At 48.1% G+C, this 14,040-nt stretch overlaps 1 protein-coding gene across 1 annotated transcript in view; it reads left to right on the plus strand.

The window, feature by feature from the left end:
• Positions 1-269: 269 nt before the first annotated feature.
• LOC149349397 (uncharacterized) overlaps positions 270-14,040 on the plus strand; it is a 68,210-nt gene continuing 54,439 nt past the window's right edge. The window contains exon 1 of the mRNA XM_089576772.1: positions 270-424. Within this exon, the coding sequence (XP_089432898.1) occupies positions 270-424 (155 nt within the window). The remainder of the gene's footprint in view (positions 425-14,040) is intronic.

The following is a 14,040-nucleotide window of genomic DNA, read 5'->3' on the forward strand; positions in this document are numbered from 1 at the left end:
TTTTTCTTTTTTTTTCACGACGCCAGCATGATTCTTCCAGATGCTTGCATGTAGCACCGTTATGCTAGAACGCATTTTTTAGATACCACGCCTTCCACACGCTTCCCATACTGGTCACCGATGCCCTGTGCTCTTTAAACCCATTAAAAAAATGGCGTACTGAAGAGCCATCCTCGGTACAGAAGCGGTAGAGCAAACAGCAGTCATCATCAGTGGCCCTCGGGTGGTGCCATGACTGAGAGCAGGCGCCCGTCGGAGCAGATGTGACCATGAGCAGCGACGGGGCCAATCAGGGCGACAAAGCCGGTGCGGTGGGTGGCACTCACCGCTGCCGCGTCAGGGAGACCAAGAAGGTCGGCGTGGAGCCAGTGCTGGGTCTGCGCGCTTCCAGTCTCAACGGCGTGGACGTGAATCAGGCTTCCAGGTGGGTGGACAGCCCGTTCCAAAGCCGCCGCAAGGGCCCTTGTCGTTGGTGGTCTGTAATTTTAGAGGGAATAAGTACGGTATGGTGTGGTACGCGGTAGTGGAGGGCTCCAGTATAATTTCGCCCACCTAGGCCTCTTCGGCACGCTTACCGCAGCGGTGGCCAACTTGTTTGAGCATCCCCCTCGCATGCAGGGTCCGATCCCCAGTGCCACCAGCGATACAGTGGGTACAAGCTTCTTCCCCTGCCTGGTGTTCGACTTCTTAAGGGTGAAGTGTCGGCCTTGCTAAGTGTAGACACTTTTTCTCTTTGTGCGCATTCCCCATTGCTGATTGTCAATGACACGTTTTGTGTTTCTTGCCGCTGCTAAATGCAACTTGGCAATGTTTCAAGAACATGTATCCACTCCTGCTTTGACTGACAAGAGGCGTTTGGCAGTACTTAATAAATAAATAAATTAGTCTGTGACTTCACCTTGAGTAGAAGAAAAACCTTATGCCTCTTCGGCCACAGATACCCTTGTGCCATCACAAAAAAATCTGCAGCGCAGCATCTTTAGGGTGCACTGACATCGCACACAACGCGGGCGGCTTTGCAGCCCCCGTGGCATGATTTCGGCCGCCTGGGGTTGTAATGCGCCCTGACATCACGCAGCCCACGGGCTTTCTTCTTTTTTTTTGCATTTCACATCCATCGAAATGCGACCTCCGCGGCCGGAATTCGATCTCGCGACCTTAGGGAGCAGTTAAATGCCGAAGCCACAAGAGATTCGGGGGGGACACATTGCTGACACAGAACTATATCCATGGCTCCTATAGGGTGTTCTCTCACCAATGATGCTGTCTGTTCTGTTGTATTTACTTGCTGTCCACTCTGTTCTAAAGTTAAGCCTTTCCTTCTCCCCTTTGAAGCGAAAGCTTCACTAAGCTAGGTAAAGCCAGTTTCGTCGTGGCCGCAAGTTTGACCCCCAAATGAATTTCATAACCAAAGCCCGTGCCACGTTGCCAACAAATAAAGCAAAGCAAAGGAAAGGGGCATAGCTGGCCGCTGGGACAGTGGACACCTTAGTCGCGCTCTAAGCCACGAAACCGATGAAGAGCGGAAGTTTCAAAAGCAAAGGAAAGGCGCATAACTGGCCCCCTGAGACAGGGGGCACCTTAGTCACGCTTTAAGCTACGAAACCGCTGAAGAGGGGCAGCTTCGAAACCAAAGGCGCATAACTGGCCTCCTGGGACAGTGCACACCTTAGTCAAACCAATAAAGAGCGGTAGCTTCGAAAGCAAAAGAAAGACGCGTAACTAGCCTCCTGGGAAAGCGGACACATGACTCGTGCTTTAAGCTACGTGGCGGTAGTGACAGATGTGCTCTGCATGCGTTTGCATTGACAACGTTGTGGCAGAAGCGTGGCACCGAAGCCATAGGCCGTCGGCGTTCATTGTGTTCATTGGCGTTGGCGTTGACAACGTTTTAGACTGAATATTTTAAAGAAAGAAAAGTGCGCATAACTCGCTCCCTGTGTCAGTGGACGCCTGAATCGCGCTTTGAGGTGCGTGAGGTGGTGAGAGAGAGATGTGGGCTGCATGCGTTGTGGCAGACACGCGGCACTGGAGCAATAGGCCGCAGCTTTCATTGGGTGGGCAAACTCTCGCGATCAATCATTATTAACTGCCACCTACCAGGGTGGCAGGGTGGGCGCGCAGCCTATTCACTGACCGGTACGCATTCAATGTTACAGACGCCAAGCAATGTGTCGTTGCCCGATACTCTATAGCTTTCGCTCTCTAACCAGGTTCAAGAGTAGTTGAACTGCAGCTAATTTTTTTTGTTCCTTGCTGGTGCTCTCAGGGTGCTGTTCGGTACACCTCGCAAAGCATTTCCTATTATTACTCACCTGTCGCGTTGTGAAACTGCATATGTTGTGTTGTTTATTATAATAGCAGTCCCAAGTAAAATTCAGGGGGCACTTTTACAATCTGAAGTGCGCGAGGTGAAAGCCTTTCTACGCAACTTTGGCCGCACGGCCGAAGGCACACACGAGGCAGCTATGGGACGACTTGGATTGGCTAGTCATTACTAATTAGTCATGACTAATTAGGGTCATGGCTAATTAGTCATGACCCATGACTAACTAGTCATGATTAGTTATTGACTAACTACTCGTTATTGGTTAATGACTAACTAGTCATTACTAATTAGTTGATGACTGGTTAATGACTAGTCAGTCATGACTAATTAGTTTAAGACTAACTAGTCATTACTGGTTAATGACTAACTAGTTATGACTGGTTAATGACTAACCATCCATGACTAACCAGTCATAGTTAGTCATGGCTCGTTAATGACTAACTAGTCATGACTAGCTAGTCGACTGGTTAATGGCTTACTGGTCATGACTAACCGCTAACCGGTAATGACTGGTAACCAGGCATGACTAACTAGTCATTTCTAGTTAATGACTAACTACTTATGACTAACCAGTCATGATTAAGCAATCATGACTGACTAGTCATGACTGATTAATCAGTAACTAGTCCCCACTAGCCAGTCATGACTAACTAGTCATGAGTGGTTAATGAATAACTAGTCATGGTTAGCCAGTCATAAACAGTCATGACCCTTTAATGACTAACAAGTCATGGCTGGTTAATGACTAACTAGTGATGGCTACCCATGACTAACTAATCATGACTGGTTAATTACTAGTCATTCGTGACTTGTGCCTACTAATGACTAGTTACAACATTCACTTCTGATGTAACGGACATACAGACTCACGCCCGCGAGTATGAGCGCTTAAATATTTCACCTCACCACCAACGGGTAGAGCCAGTGCCCCACCAGACACCAACCTTTCCTTCTCAGTTCAAGATATTAAAAATTCAGCCGCGGTGACCTCGCTGACAGAAAACACAAGCGAATTTTTAATGATCGATGCACTTTTCATGAAAAAAGGTGAATAGCGCCAGCCACCTTTTTCGCTTACTTACAGTAATATTCTAAATTGATCAACACCACAAAATAAATAAATAAATAAAAAATCCCCTGTGCCCCTTGGTTTCTGTGGCTCTTGGCTTCTGTCATATTTATAACGAGCCCCTCATTCCCCTTCCCTTGTTTGCTTAATTGCTAGCGAGGGCCTCGGTTCTGGCAGCCTTGACGCCATAGGAAGCATAAGAGGGTTCTAACGCAGCTTCCACCCTCTCCGTTCGATGACGTTCTACGTCACACCTGCGGTAACTCAGGGCGTTCTACGTCCGCCGCTTATGAACGTGGGTGGCGCTGATGAACGCTCTCAAGGTTAGGTTACTTGTAAACATAAATACCCCTGAAAGCAGAAGATTTGACAGCCGTCGCCGTAGCTCAGAGGTAGAGCACCAGACACGTAATTCGGAGGTCGTGGGTTCGGATCGCACCGGCGGCATGTGGTTGTTTTTTCTTCTGTGTTTCTAATCAATTAGCTTTAAGCGATAACATATTCAGTAATATTCTAAATTGATCAACACCAAAAAATAAATAAATAAATAAATAAATTAAAAATCCCCTGTGCCCCTTGGTTTCTATGGCTGTTGGCTTCTGTCATATTTATAACGAGCCCCTCATTCCCCTTCCCTTGTTTGCTGAATTGCTAGCGAAGGCCTCGGTTCTGTCAGCCTTGACGCCATAGGAAGCGTAAGAGGGTTCTCACGCAGCTTCCACCCTCTCCGTTCGATGACGTTCTACGTCCGCCGCTTATGAACGTGGGTGGCGCTGATGAACGCTCTCAAGGTTAGGTTACTTGTAAACATAAATACCCCTGAAAGCAGAAGATTTGACAGCCGTCCCCGTAGCTCAGAGGTAGAGCACCGGACGCGTAATTCGGAGGTCGTGGGTTCAGATCCCACCGGCGGCATGCGGTTGTTTTTTCGTCTGCTTTTGTAATCAATTAGCTTTAAGCGATAACATATTCAGTAGTATTCTAAATTGATCAACACCACACAATAAATAAGCAAATAAATAAAAAATCCCCTGTGCCCCTTGGTTTCTGTGGCTGTTGGCTTCTGTCAGGTTACCTACAGGTTACTTAGGGGTTACATTCATATTATTGTGATGTAGGATGAAAGTCTACGATGTGCCGCTTAAGCGTTATATCTTTGGGCGTCTTCATTCCTCGTTCATATAGTTTTTGTCTTTTTTTCATTAATGCACCCTGGATGTCACACTCGGTACATCGTCATCGTCATCATTTATATGACCCTTAAAGGCCCCTGGTGGGGTATTACGTTATGGAGGGGGGGGGGAGTAGTACATTCAACATGACTCACATTGGTGGGGAGAAAAAGAAAAAAAGAATCAATCAAAAAAACACACAGACGACAAAAGCATAAATAGAAATAATGTTACGAAAGGGAAAATGAAACAATTTATACAGCAAGGTAAGACATCAAACGTTCTTTAAACCTAACTGACCGCATTCAATGACAACAGAGTCTGGAAGCTGATTCTAGTCTTGAATAGCAGCTGGCAAAAAAGCTTTGTTAAAGGCATTAGTTGATGCGTGTAAACGTTGGATGCTTATGGAGTTGAATAAACGAGATGACGTGCGCACAGGAGGGACTAGAAGGGACTCGAGTAAGTTAAGAAAGTTGTGGAATAATTTGAGCAATAAACATAAGCGAGAAACATTGAATCTAACGGCTAGTGGGCTGATGGCGATGGATGACTTGATAGCGGTAATGCTGTGGTGAAAATCATAATCTGAATAAAGCGTGCCGCCCGATAGTGGGTGGATTCAATGGTATTAAGTAAGTCTGGTTAGGAGACCAAATTGCTGATGCGTATACGTTGTTGGGGTAGTTAGTGCATTCCTTCAAGTTGTCCCGTGTCCTGTCTTGTATGGGTTGTTTTGCGCATTTTTACCTCGTGTGAAAAACATGCCACGGCTTGTGAAAACCACCGACGGCATGGCCCGTTGTCGCCCTGTGGAAGTAACGCTACTGGAGTTACGGGACTGCGCGTCCAGCGTGCCTGACCAGCCGCTTCGCGTGGGCCGGTAGACAGGGGAATTTTTTATTACTATTTATTTCTGTATTTTCTACGCTTAAACCTTGCGGCAGAAGTCAGATATAGCACTTGGGGAGAAAGACCGGTGACCTCTTCCTCGAGGCTGGGCGGTCACGAAGTCAGCTCTGCAAAAAAAAAAAAAATAGCAGGTAGTTTAGCATGGCTAACTGCAGATTATCGGGCGGTAGCACTAGTTACGCTGGGCACTTAAAGGGTCAGTCTACTGAATTTTATCGGCCATATTTTCTTTGCCGCAACCGATAGCTCTCCACTCAAATTACCGTTTAGCCAGGTGTGGTGCCAAGAAGTGCGATAGAACATTTTAAAATAGAATTTATCGATGTTTGAACACATCTGTGTGAGATGGTAGTCTCATCCGGCAACCATCTGGATTTTCGCTGCGCGGCGACAAACATGGCGGCGCCCGTCGAAGCCGGACCTCTCGCTTCGGACTGAATTCTCGTTGTTGCTGCATTTTTCAGTGCGTTCACAGGCCATAAATGGGGCTCCGGTCTTTCGCTTCGTCTCATTTCGCCTATAAAAAAACGTATAAGGGATAAATTGGCTTTATTTTAATAATTAGAGTGACGATTCTGCCGCTTTTAGGGTTAAGTGGAGAGTCGGTTTGTTTACAGCAATGGTTCCCGTCCAGACAACCAGATGGCGCCACTATAGGCTGAGGTAGGCGCCCGCCCGTTACAAAGGGAAGGCTACATCATAATCATCATCATCATCATCATCATCATCATCATTTATATTTGCGTCTCTGCTAGCATACGCTGAACTAAAAGTGGGAATGTGCCTGCGTTTAGCGTACGTATAACGAAGACAAGTCCTCATGTCGAAACGTTGGCTCAAGCAACCTGAGGTTTTCCCCTCCCTTGTTCATTTTGTGATCGCCAAGGACCATCTACCGCACCCTCTCTGTAATATAAATATTGATGTGGTTTAAAGCGAGCGGTACGCCTTCTACAGTTTACTAGAACAAAACGTACGTTTCTCTGACATTGGGGTATACAAACGGTACGTAGTATATTCACTTATGCTTCTACAAAAAAAGACTATCACCTGCTTGAACAAAATGAACGTTTGGGGTCGCCACCATGCATTTTTACGCAACTTTTAACTCCGAAATAAAATATAAATTCCTGCCTAAACCGGGAGCAGTTCCCTCGTTATTGATGTTATAGGGTGCCAACTACCAGAATATGCCATTATTTAAACTCTCATCTCGGTGAGTAGACTGACCCTTTACGGTCCTTACGTACTGTTGTGACTCTACCCCCCCCCCCCCCCCCCTTTTGTGTATTCCTGCCATAGTCGTCTTCACTTAAAGGGTCCCAAAAAGGGGTGTCTAAGGTTGGCAAAAAAATACTTGCATTATGTAGAGCAACGATCATGCCGCGCACAATACATCAAAAGCGAGCCGATAATTTAGAATACATTTTCAAAAACTACCGCTCCCGAGCCTCGCGGCACCAGCGGCGGGGAACTTCGGCCCGAAACCGCACTCATTACGTCATTCTAGCACTCGTTACGTTACTAGCGCAGGGCCATCATTGGTTCGCCGTGCAAAAGTGAAATCACGCATTTAACAAACTAAAAGCTCTAGATACTTCACATTCTTACTCTTTTCGGAAACTGTTCGCATTTCAGCAAGGAGAGTTGTCGTTTATATGCATGTTTACGCGGTTATTGTGCGTTGGGTGTCAGAAATTAGCACTGCACTTCCGGTTTACAATGTTCTCGTCTGCTAGTACCGCTGTGTCACTCCGCCGGCGCCGCCATCGAATCGAATCGAGAATCCAGGTGCGGTCTGAAGTCACCGCACTACTGATTTCTGTCGTGACCTCCGTCGCATGCGCAATCAAAATGGATCGGCCGTGCTGTGTAGTTGGCTGCAAAGCCAGGTTTCGGCAAGATGTTGCCCTTCGGCACTGCCTGCCGAAAGATGGAAGCGTGCGAGCTGTCGTCGTCAGGATTCAGCGCCGGATTTCTGAACGGCGTCTCCTTAAAAACTTGGCCAACGCGCCGCACCGATCGTCGCTTGCGAACTGCCGCCCCACTGCAAGCAGGGACACACGGAGCGGTGAGCATCGCTGCGCCGCTCTACCCAAGCTACGCCCACAACCGGTGTCGCACTTCGCCGCCGTGCAGCAGTGCCTGAGCGCTGCTTGGGATGGTGTACAAATATCACAAGAAAATACAAGATCACCAGGTTATCAGATAGACTGCTCGAGCAGCGACAAAGCATGCCGGATTATGTTGCGAGTTTTCCGCAACGGCACCGCTCGCGGGCGCTCCGGGCGACGAGCTCTGCTGCTGCCTGGCTGCCGTGGACGTCGCTGGGCCTATGACCTCTTTCGCATCGAACCCGCCGCGGCCGGCGCTTCGGAAGTCGCCTGAGCTATAATAAAATGCTTACTCTACACATCGCTTTACTGCGAACACGATCATCTCACAATAAAATAATAGTATGGTCACTTTCCGCGACGCCTTCACAACCGAAGCGAGCCGGACCCCAACGTCGGGCCAGCGGCAGCTGCGAGGCGGTTGTGGCAAGAAGTTTGCTCGTATCACATTCGTTACCTTTGCCAGCAGCTCAGTATTGGTCAGTGATCCTCAAAAATGACCCATTTTTCGCATTTCTTATCCCAGGGTTTATTATTTACGTCAAGAACACACTTTAGCTCGTTTTTATGACGCCGGCAGACGGGATCCAGGTTGGCCGGCCGGCCGGCCGGCCGGCCGGCTGGCATGCTCGGCGTACTTCCTGTTCGCGCAAGATAATACAAAACAGCCATGATACTAGAGAGGATGCTTCTTAGATTCGAGCAACGGCAATATCAGAAGAGCAAGTTGCTGGGCTAGTTGGTACTGTTGCATCTTGGTGGAGCAGCGCAAAAAAGACGGTACGTCCTTCCTTGTTTCTTGTGTCCCGTCCTTTGCGCTGCTCCACCAAGAAGCAACGACAATATGCCTGTGCAAAAGTGGATATTTCGGCAACGACACCGCCTGCGGCAACGCCGCGCGACGAACTCTTGGTCCCAGTGTTGGTCCCAGGCTGTCCTAGTCGTCGCTACGCCTACGTAGTTTTGTGTCGAAGCCGCAGCTGACGGCGCTATGATGGGCTATAATAAAAGGCCTACTATTCCCATCGCTTTACTGCGAACTCGTCCCATAATAAAATATATGTTCGATTTCCACGATGCCTTCAGCAACGGAGCTAGCAGACGGCAGGCGAACCGCACCAAGTAGCAGCACCACCAAAGAGGCTGTGGGATGAAATTTACTTGTATCGCAGTCATCACTTTTACCAGCAACTAGGTATTGGCTAACGATCGTCAGAATTGATGCATTTTTGGCATGCATGTATTCCACGGCTTGCTATGGACAAGAACAAACAATACTAGCGGGTTTTTAAGTCGCCGGCGGCCGGCATCAAGACTGGCATTCCGGCCCGGCGTGGCTCGGCCCCGAACGCCCTGAGGAGCGCGCTGTACGTCATCATGACGCTGCCGCTCTCCGCGCTCGCATTGGCTGCCGCTTTCGTTTCGTTTGCCGCGAGCGGCCCGTCGTTGACATTTAGCAGGTTGGACGCAGGCGACGAGCTGCGATCGGACGTTGCGACGCCGTTCGCAACGGCGCGCCGCAGTGAATCGCACTCGCTCTTCGCACATGTGTCCCCGGCCGTTGAACAGGAGACGTGACGGCGATACGCGCTCGTGCGAGCGAAGCAGCAGGAGCAGTGTTCGGGGGCAGTGACAAGCCATCTGAACGTGGTGGTGACATGTGCACAGTGGCAGGTCGTCGCCGGAGTCTAAAGGGATTAGTGCTGGTGTCACGCAGTTCGGTAAACCCCTCGCCTCCGTGTTCCAGGCAGGGGTATCTCATGCGTGAAGGCCGGTGGCTTGGAGGTTGTGCAACTCCCGTGTTGCGTCATATGTTGGAAATTGGTGAAGACTCCAGCACTGCCGTCCTTGCGCGGACGCGATGCGCGTAGGTTTGCGACCGACCTTGGTGGAGACGGCAGCGGTGCCGGCGGCGGCGATGACAGCAGCGACTGCAAGACAAACTCTTCCCAGAATTGGAGAACCCGCAGATTAGGACCAGCTATTCGCTGGTGTCACCTGTGTGGCCAGAGCGTGCATCTCCGATGGAAAGAAGGAACTTTGTCGGAGGGCGGGAGTCGCCGCCCAGGGGCTGAACCACAGACCCTGTTGGTGGGCATTGTGTGTGAAAGGTATTTGACCGCGTAGCATGTAAGTATGAGAAGGGAGGACTTTTGATTCGCATGATGAAGTGAATGAATGAATTTCAACCTGTAATCCGATGTTTGTCTCGGAAGCTTCTTCCACGTGCCGACAGATAGAAAGAACGTATGAAGAAGAATAACTATAATTGTGGTGTTGTCCTCATCTCCCAGGCGGCGCACTTCTGTTCGAAAAGTCTTAAAGGTGCACTGAAGAGGATTTTGAACTTGTCTTTTTGCCGCGGGAACTCGATCTACACGTTCCTAGCATTCTTAGAAACTGCGACTTATTGCCCTGTGTGGCCGATTTCCCTTATTAAATCGAATTAACGTCCGGCTCGCGCCTTTATTTTTTGAATTCTCCCTCGTATGGTGGGTGGAGTCGACCAACGCGTGTAGTGCCTTTCAGCCAGCTCAGTGGAGGCTTTGCTTTCGCTTTATTTTGTTTTTTAAGTTTCCATGAATAAATAGTTTCATTCGCAGATAATATAGCCGCAAAACAAGCCCGCAGAAATAAAAATACGCGCGGACTTTTTGCTACTACGGACTACTACATATTACTCCGCCGATGGCAGAGCAGCAAGCCGCCACGGAAGTGGGTGAAATGCACTCCACGCGTTGGTCGACTCCGCCCACCGTACGAAGGAGAATTAAAAAAAAAAGCGGGAGCCGGACGTTAATTTGAGTTAATTACGGAAATCGGCCACACAGGGCAAAAACTCACAGTTTCTAAGAAAGCTCGGAACGTGTAGATCGAGTTCCCGCGGCAAAAAGACAAGTTCAGATTCCTCTTCAGTGCACCTTTAAAATGGAATACTCTGCTCACCTGCGCGGCAAGAGGTGTACGCTGCTCGTGAGTCAGTGTAAACATAGTTGGTGCATTGAGTCGTACCCTGTCAGTCTGTTATGCGAATGATAGCAAGGCGTGTGGCAATGAGCGCGATATCGGTGACTCTTTATTCTTCGGGAAGCAGTTGAACTGCAGCGGTGCCTGGCTCGGAATCGTGATAAGCTATGGCGGCACAACGTTCAGACGGAGCGGCTTCTGTGTATATTTCGATGGCGCCCTTCCTGGGCTAGTTTGCATGGCAGCTTCACCTGGCGTTAGACGACAATGTTAAGCATTTGGGGGTTAGATAAACTGGCGCTCTTTGGTAACGGCATACCATTTACTAAATCGATGTTCCCATGGTGGTGCAGGAGATGAGAGCGGCTCTAATTCATCGACATTGTAGCCTGATGCCCGTAGGATCTGACTCCCAGCCGCCTTTGTGGAGAGACGGACGCGCTGGGCTTGCGATTGCTGCTCTGCCACATCCTGTAGGGCATTAATTTTGCTGCATGCATGTAGGTCCGCTACTGGGCAGTACTGCGATAAAACAGTAACTGGAAGCATCACCTTGCGATGGATGTGGTCAAGCTGGAGGCTTTGGGTTGCGTTAAGGAGCACGTATACGATACGTGTATAACATTTTCGACGTTAAGAGGGTCAGAGCTATCTGACGGAGCCCTATTTCTTTTATTCCCCATCCACGTGCAGAGGCATGGCGTATAAGGTGTTGGGCCTGCTGGCAACTAGCCACTGAGCTCTGAAGCCAGCTTTTGGCTCCTTCATCCTTGTTTCCAACCTCCTGATCGAAAGAGGATGAGGTTGTGCTCTGTCTAGGCTCGCAGCTGCAGACCGTTTACGACAGCCGCGTACTCAGATTTTCAAGAGGAGTTTGCATGCCACACTACTAAATGTAGCCATGGACGGCACTGAGGCCTGCCTGTATGGCTAATTCTTGCTCCTCAGGGGACCCCCAGTTGGTCCACAGCTTATATTGTCCGCTTACACTGCAAAAGTATCGACGTCAGACTTGCTGGTAGGCCTGACAAAGCATTCTTAAAAAGAGCGGGAGATATGACAGCACCTCGGGGGACGCCAATTTCTCATTGTTACCACTCATCCTCAGTATGCCCAAACATCACTAGTAGTGTTCCGTTCACAAGAAAGGCTTTCACGAAGCAGTATAAGTTCACGTCTATCCCTACAGTCTGAATCGGGTGAAGTATGGTAGAGTTGGGCACAGAATCAAACCCCTTTTTCACACCTGCCGCAATGAGCACTCGGAGCTGTGCGCTGCAAGCGTATGAAGGAACATCGTTATGAAGCCTTCTAAGAATGCCTTGTGCGCAGAGCCCTTAGGAAAAACTTACTTGCATAGTGGACAGGGCGTTGTACTTGTCTAAGAACTATTCAAGTCTCCTTAGAGCCATAAATCATTCACCTTATTATCAAGGGCAAACTTATTATCAAGGAAACTAATCACGCAGTCCGACTACCACTTCTTAAATCCGCTAAACAAACAGGCAGGACGCTTTTACCTACTTCCCAAAATCCATAAGGTTTCCGCAGAAGACTTGTTTACCGTAGATATCCCCGGCAGACCTACCGTTTCAAACAATAACACGCCCACAGACAACTTATCAATTTTTATGAACAACTATCTTGCAGATATTCCCACCCACCTCCCTTCCTTTGTCGAAGATACACCGCACTTTCTCCGCATAATAGAGTCTCTGAATGACGCTTCCATTATCCCAGCAGATAACATACTTGTCACACTTGACGTCGCCGCTTTGTACACAAATATTCCCATAAATGAAGGTATCGACGCGCTCTCCAAAATTCTAACTCAAAGTCCTCACCCGCACGAAACCGAAGTGTACCTCACGCTACTTGAATTGGTACTAACACTCAACTACTTTGAATTCGATTCTTCTTACTACCTTCAAGTATTTGGAACAAGCATGGGCACTCCCTTCGCACCCACCTACGCGAACATTTTTATGGGGCTACTAGAATCTAAACTTCTAAATTCATTTCTAAAAAAACCACTTATATACCTGCGTTACATAGACGACATTTTCATGATATGGGAGCATGGGGCTCAGACCCTGAAGGCATTCGTCACACATTTCAATTCATGCCACTCCAGCATTAAATTCACCTTGAACTCCTCGAAAACGCAAGTCAATTTCCTTGACACCACTGTCCATTTAGAAAATAGCAAGCTCAAAACCACACTTTACAGGAAGCCTACTGACCGACAGCAATACTTAGATTTCACTAGCCATCATCCAAGACACTGCAAACAAGGTATATTCGTAGGACAGGCAACGAGACTTAGAAGAATATGTAGCGACGACGACGACTACCTGAAACACCTCCACTCGCTAAAAAACACAGTAATCACCAGAAACCATCCACAGACAACCCTTAATAATGCGTTCCAATAAGCAACCACTTTGAAACGAGATGTAGTTCTTAAAAAACAAACAAAAGCTAACAGTCAACGACCTCCTGCACTTATAACGAAATACTCAAACGCGCTTCCAAACATAAACAATATTCTGCGGAAATACCACCCAATTTTAACTGGTAACGACCGTCTCAAGAAAATATTTCCTGATGCACCAAGGGTAACATATAGACGCAACACAAACCTGAAGGACATTCTGCTGCATGCTAGGCTCGGTAAGAAACCACCACCGACAGTAACTTCATGCTGTCGGCCTAGATGCAAGACATGCAAACATTTACAAAGTGACACTACTGTTAAAAGTACGGCAAGCGATTTCAGTTTCAATATAAAGACCAGTTTTAGTTTTAACTGCACATCGTCCAATATTATCTACATGCTCCAGTGCTCCTTCTGCCAGAAACAATATATCGGAGAAACCGGGCAAACAATGAGTGCCAGATTAAACGGGAACCGGGATAACACAACACGGAATGAACAGAAGGCAGTGTCGACCCATTTTAATCAACGCCATCAGAAATTCGATGAACTCAAATTGTTCATTCTTCAGTCAGGCTTCAAATCGACTAGGGAAAGAAAATACAGAGAAGCATTCCTAATCCACAAATTTAAAATACTGCAACCAACAGGGATTAACATGTCCAGAGGAAACCTTGAATCTCTCAGGTACATTCCAGGGTTAGCATAATTTTAAATTAACGAATGTCTTGCACGTGGTCAGACCATTTCCTAGAACCTCGCATAAGTATATTATCGCTCTTTGCACCCATCCCACGCCATATCTTCCACCACATTTCCGGCCTTCTCACCTTCTCCCTTTGTTCACCCTTTTTTTTCTTATTTTCCCCGAATCCCCTACTATCAGTTCTCGGAAACCATGACATTCCTGTTATCCCCTCCGCCCCCACCTTTTGGCTTTCTCTGAACTCGAGCCATACCCCCCCCCCCCCCCCCCCTGCCTTGTCCTTCCATAGAAATGCCCCCCCCTTTCTTTCTCCTTCCAGTGCCAGCCTATTTTG

The sequence above is a fragment of the Amblyomma mixtum genome, chromosome 3 (genome assembly GCF_055824585.1).
Source record: "Amblyomma mixtum isolate Tamu chromosome 3, ASM5582458v1, whole genome shotgun sequence".
NCBI lineage: Eukaryota > Metazoa > Arthropoda > Arachnida > Ixodida > Ixodidae > Amblyomma > Amblyomma mixtum.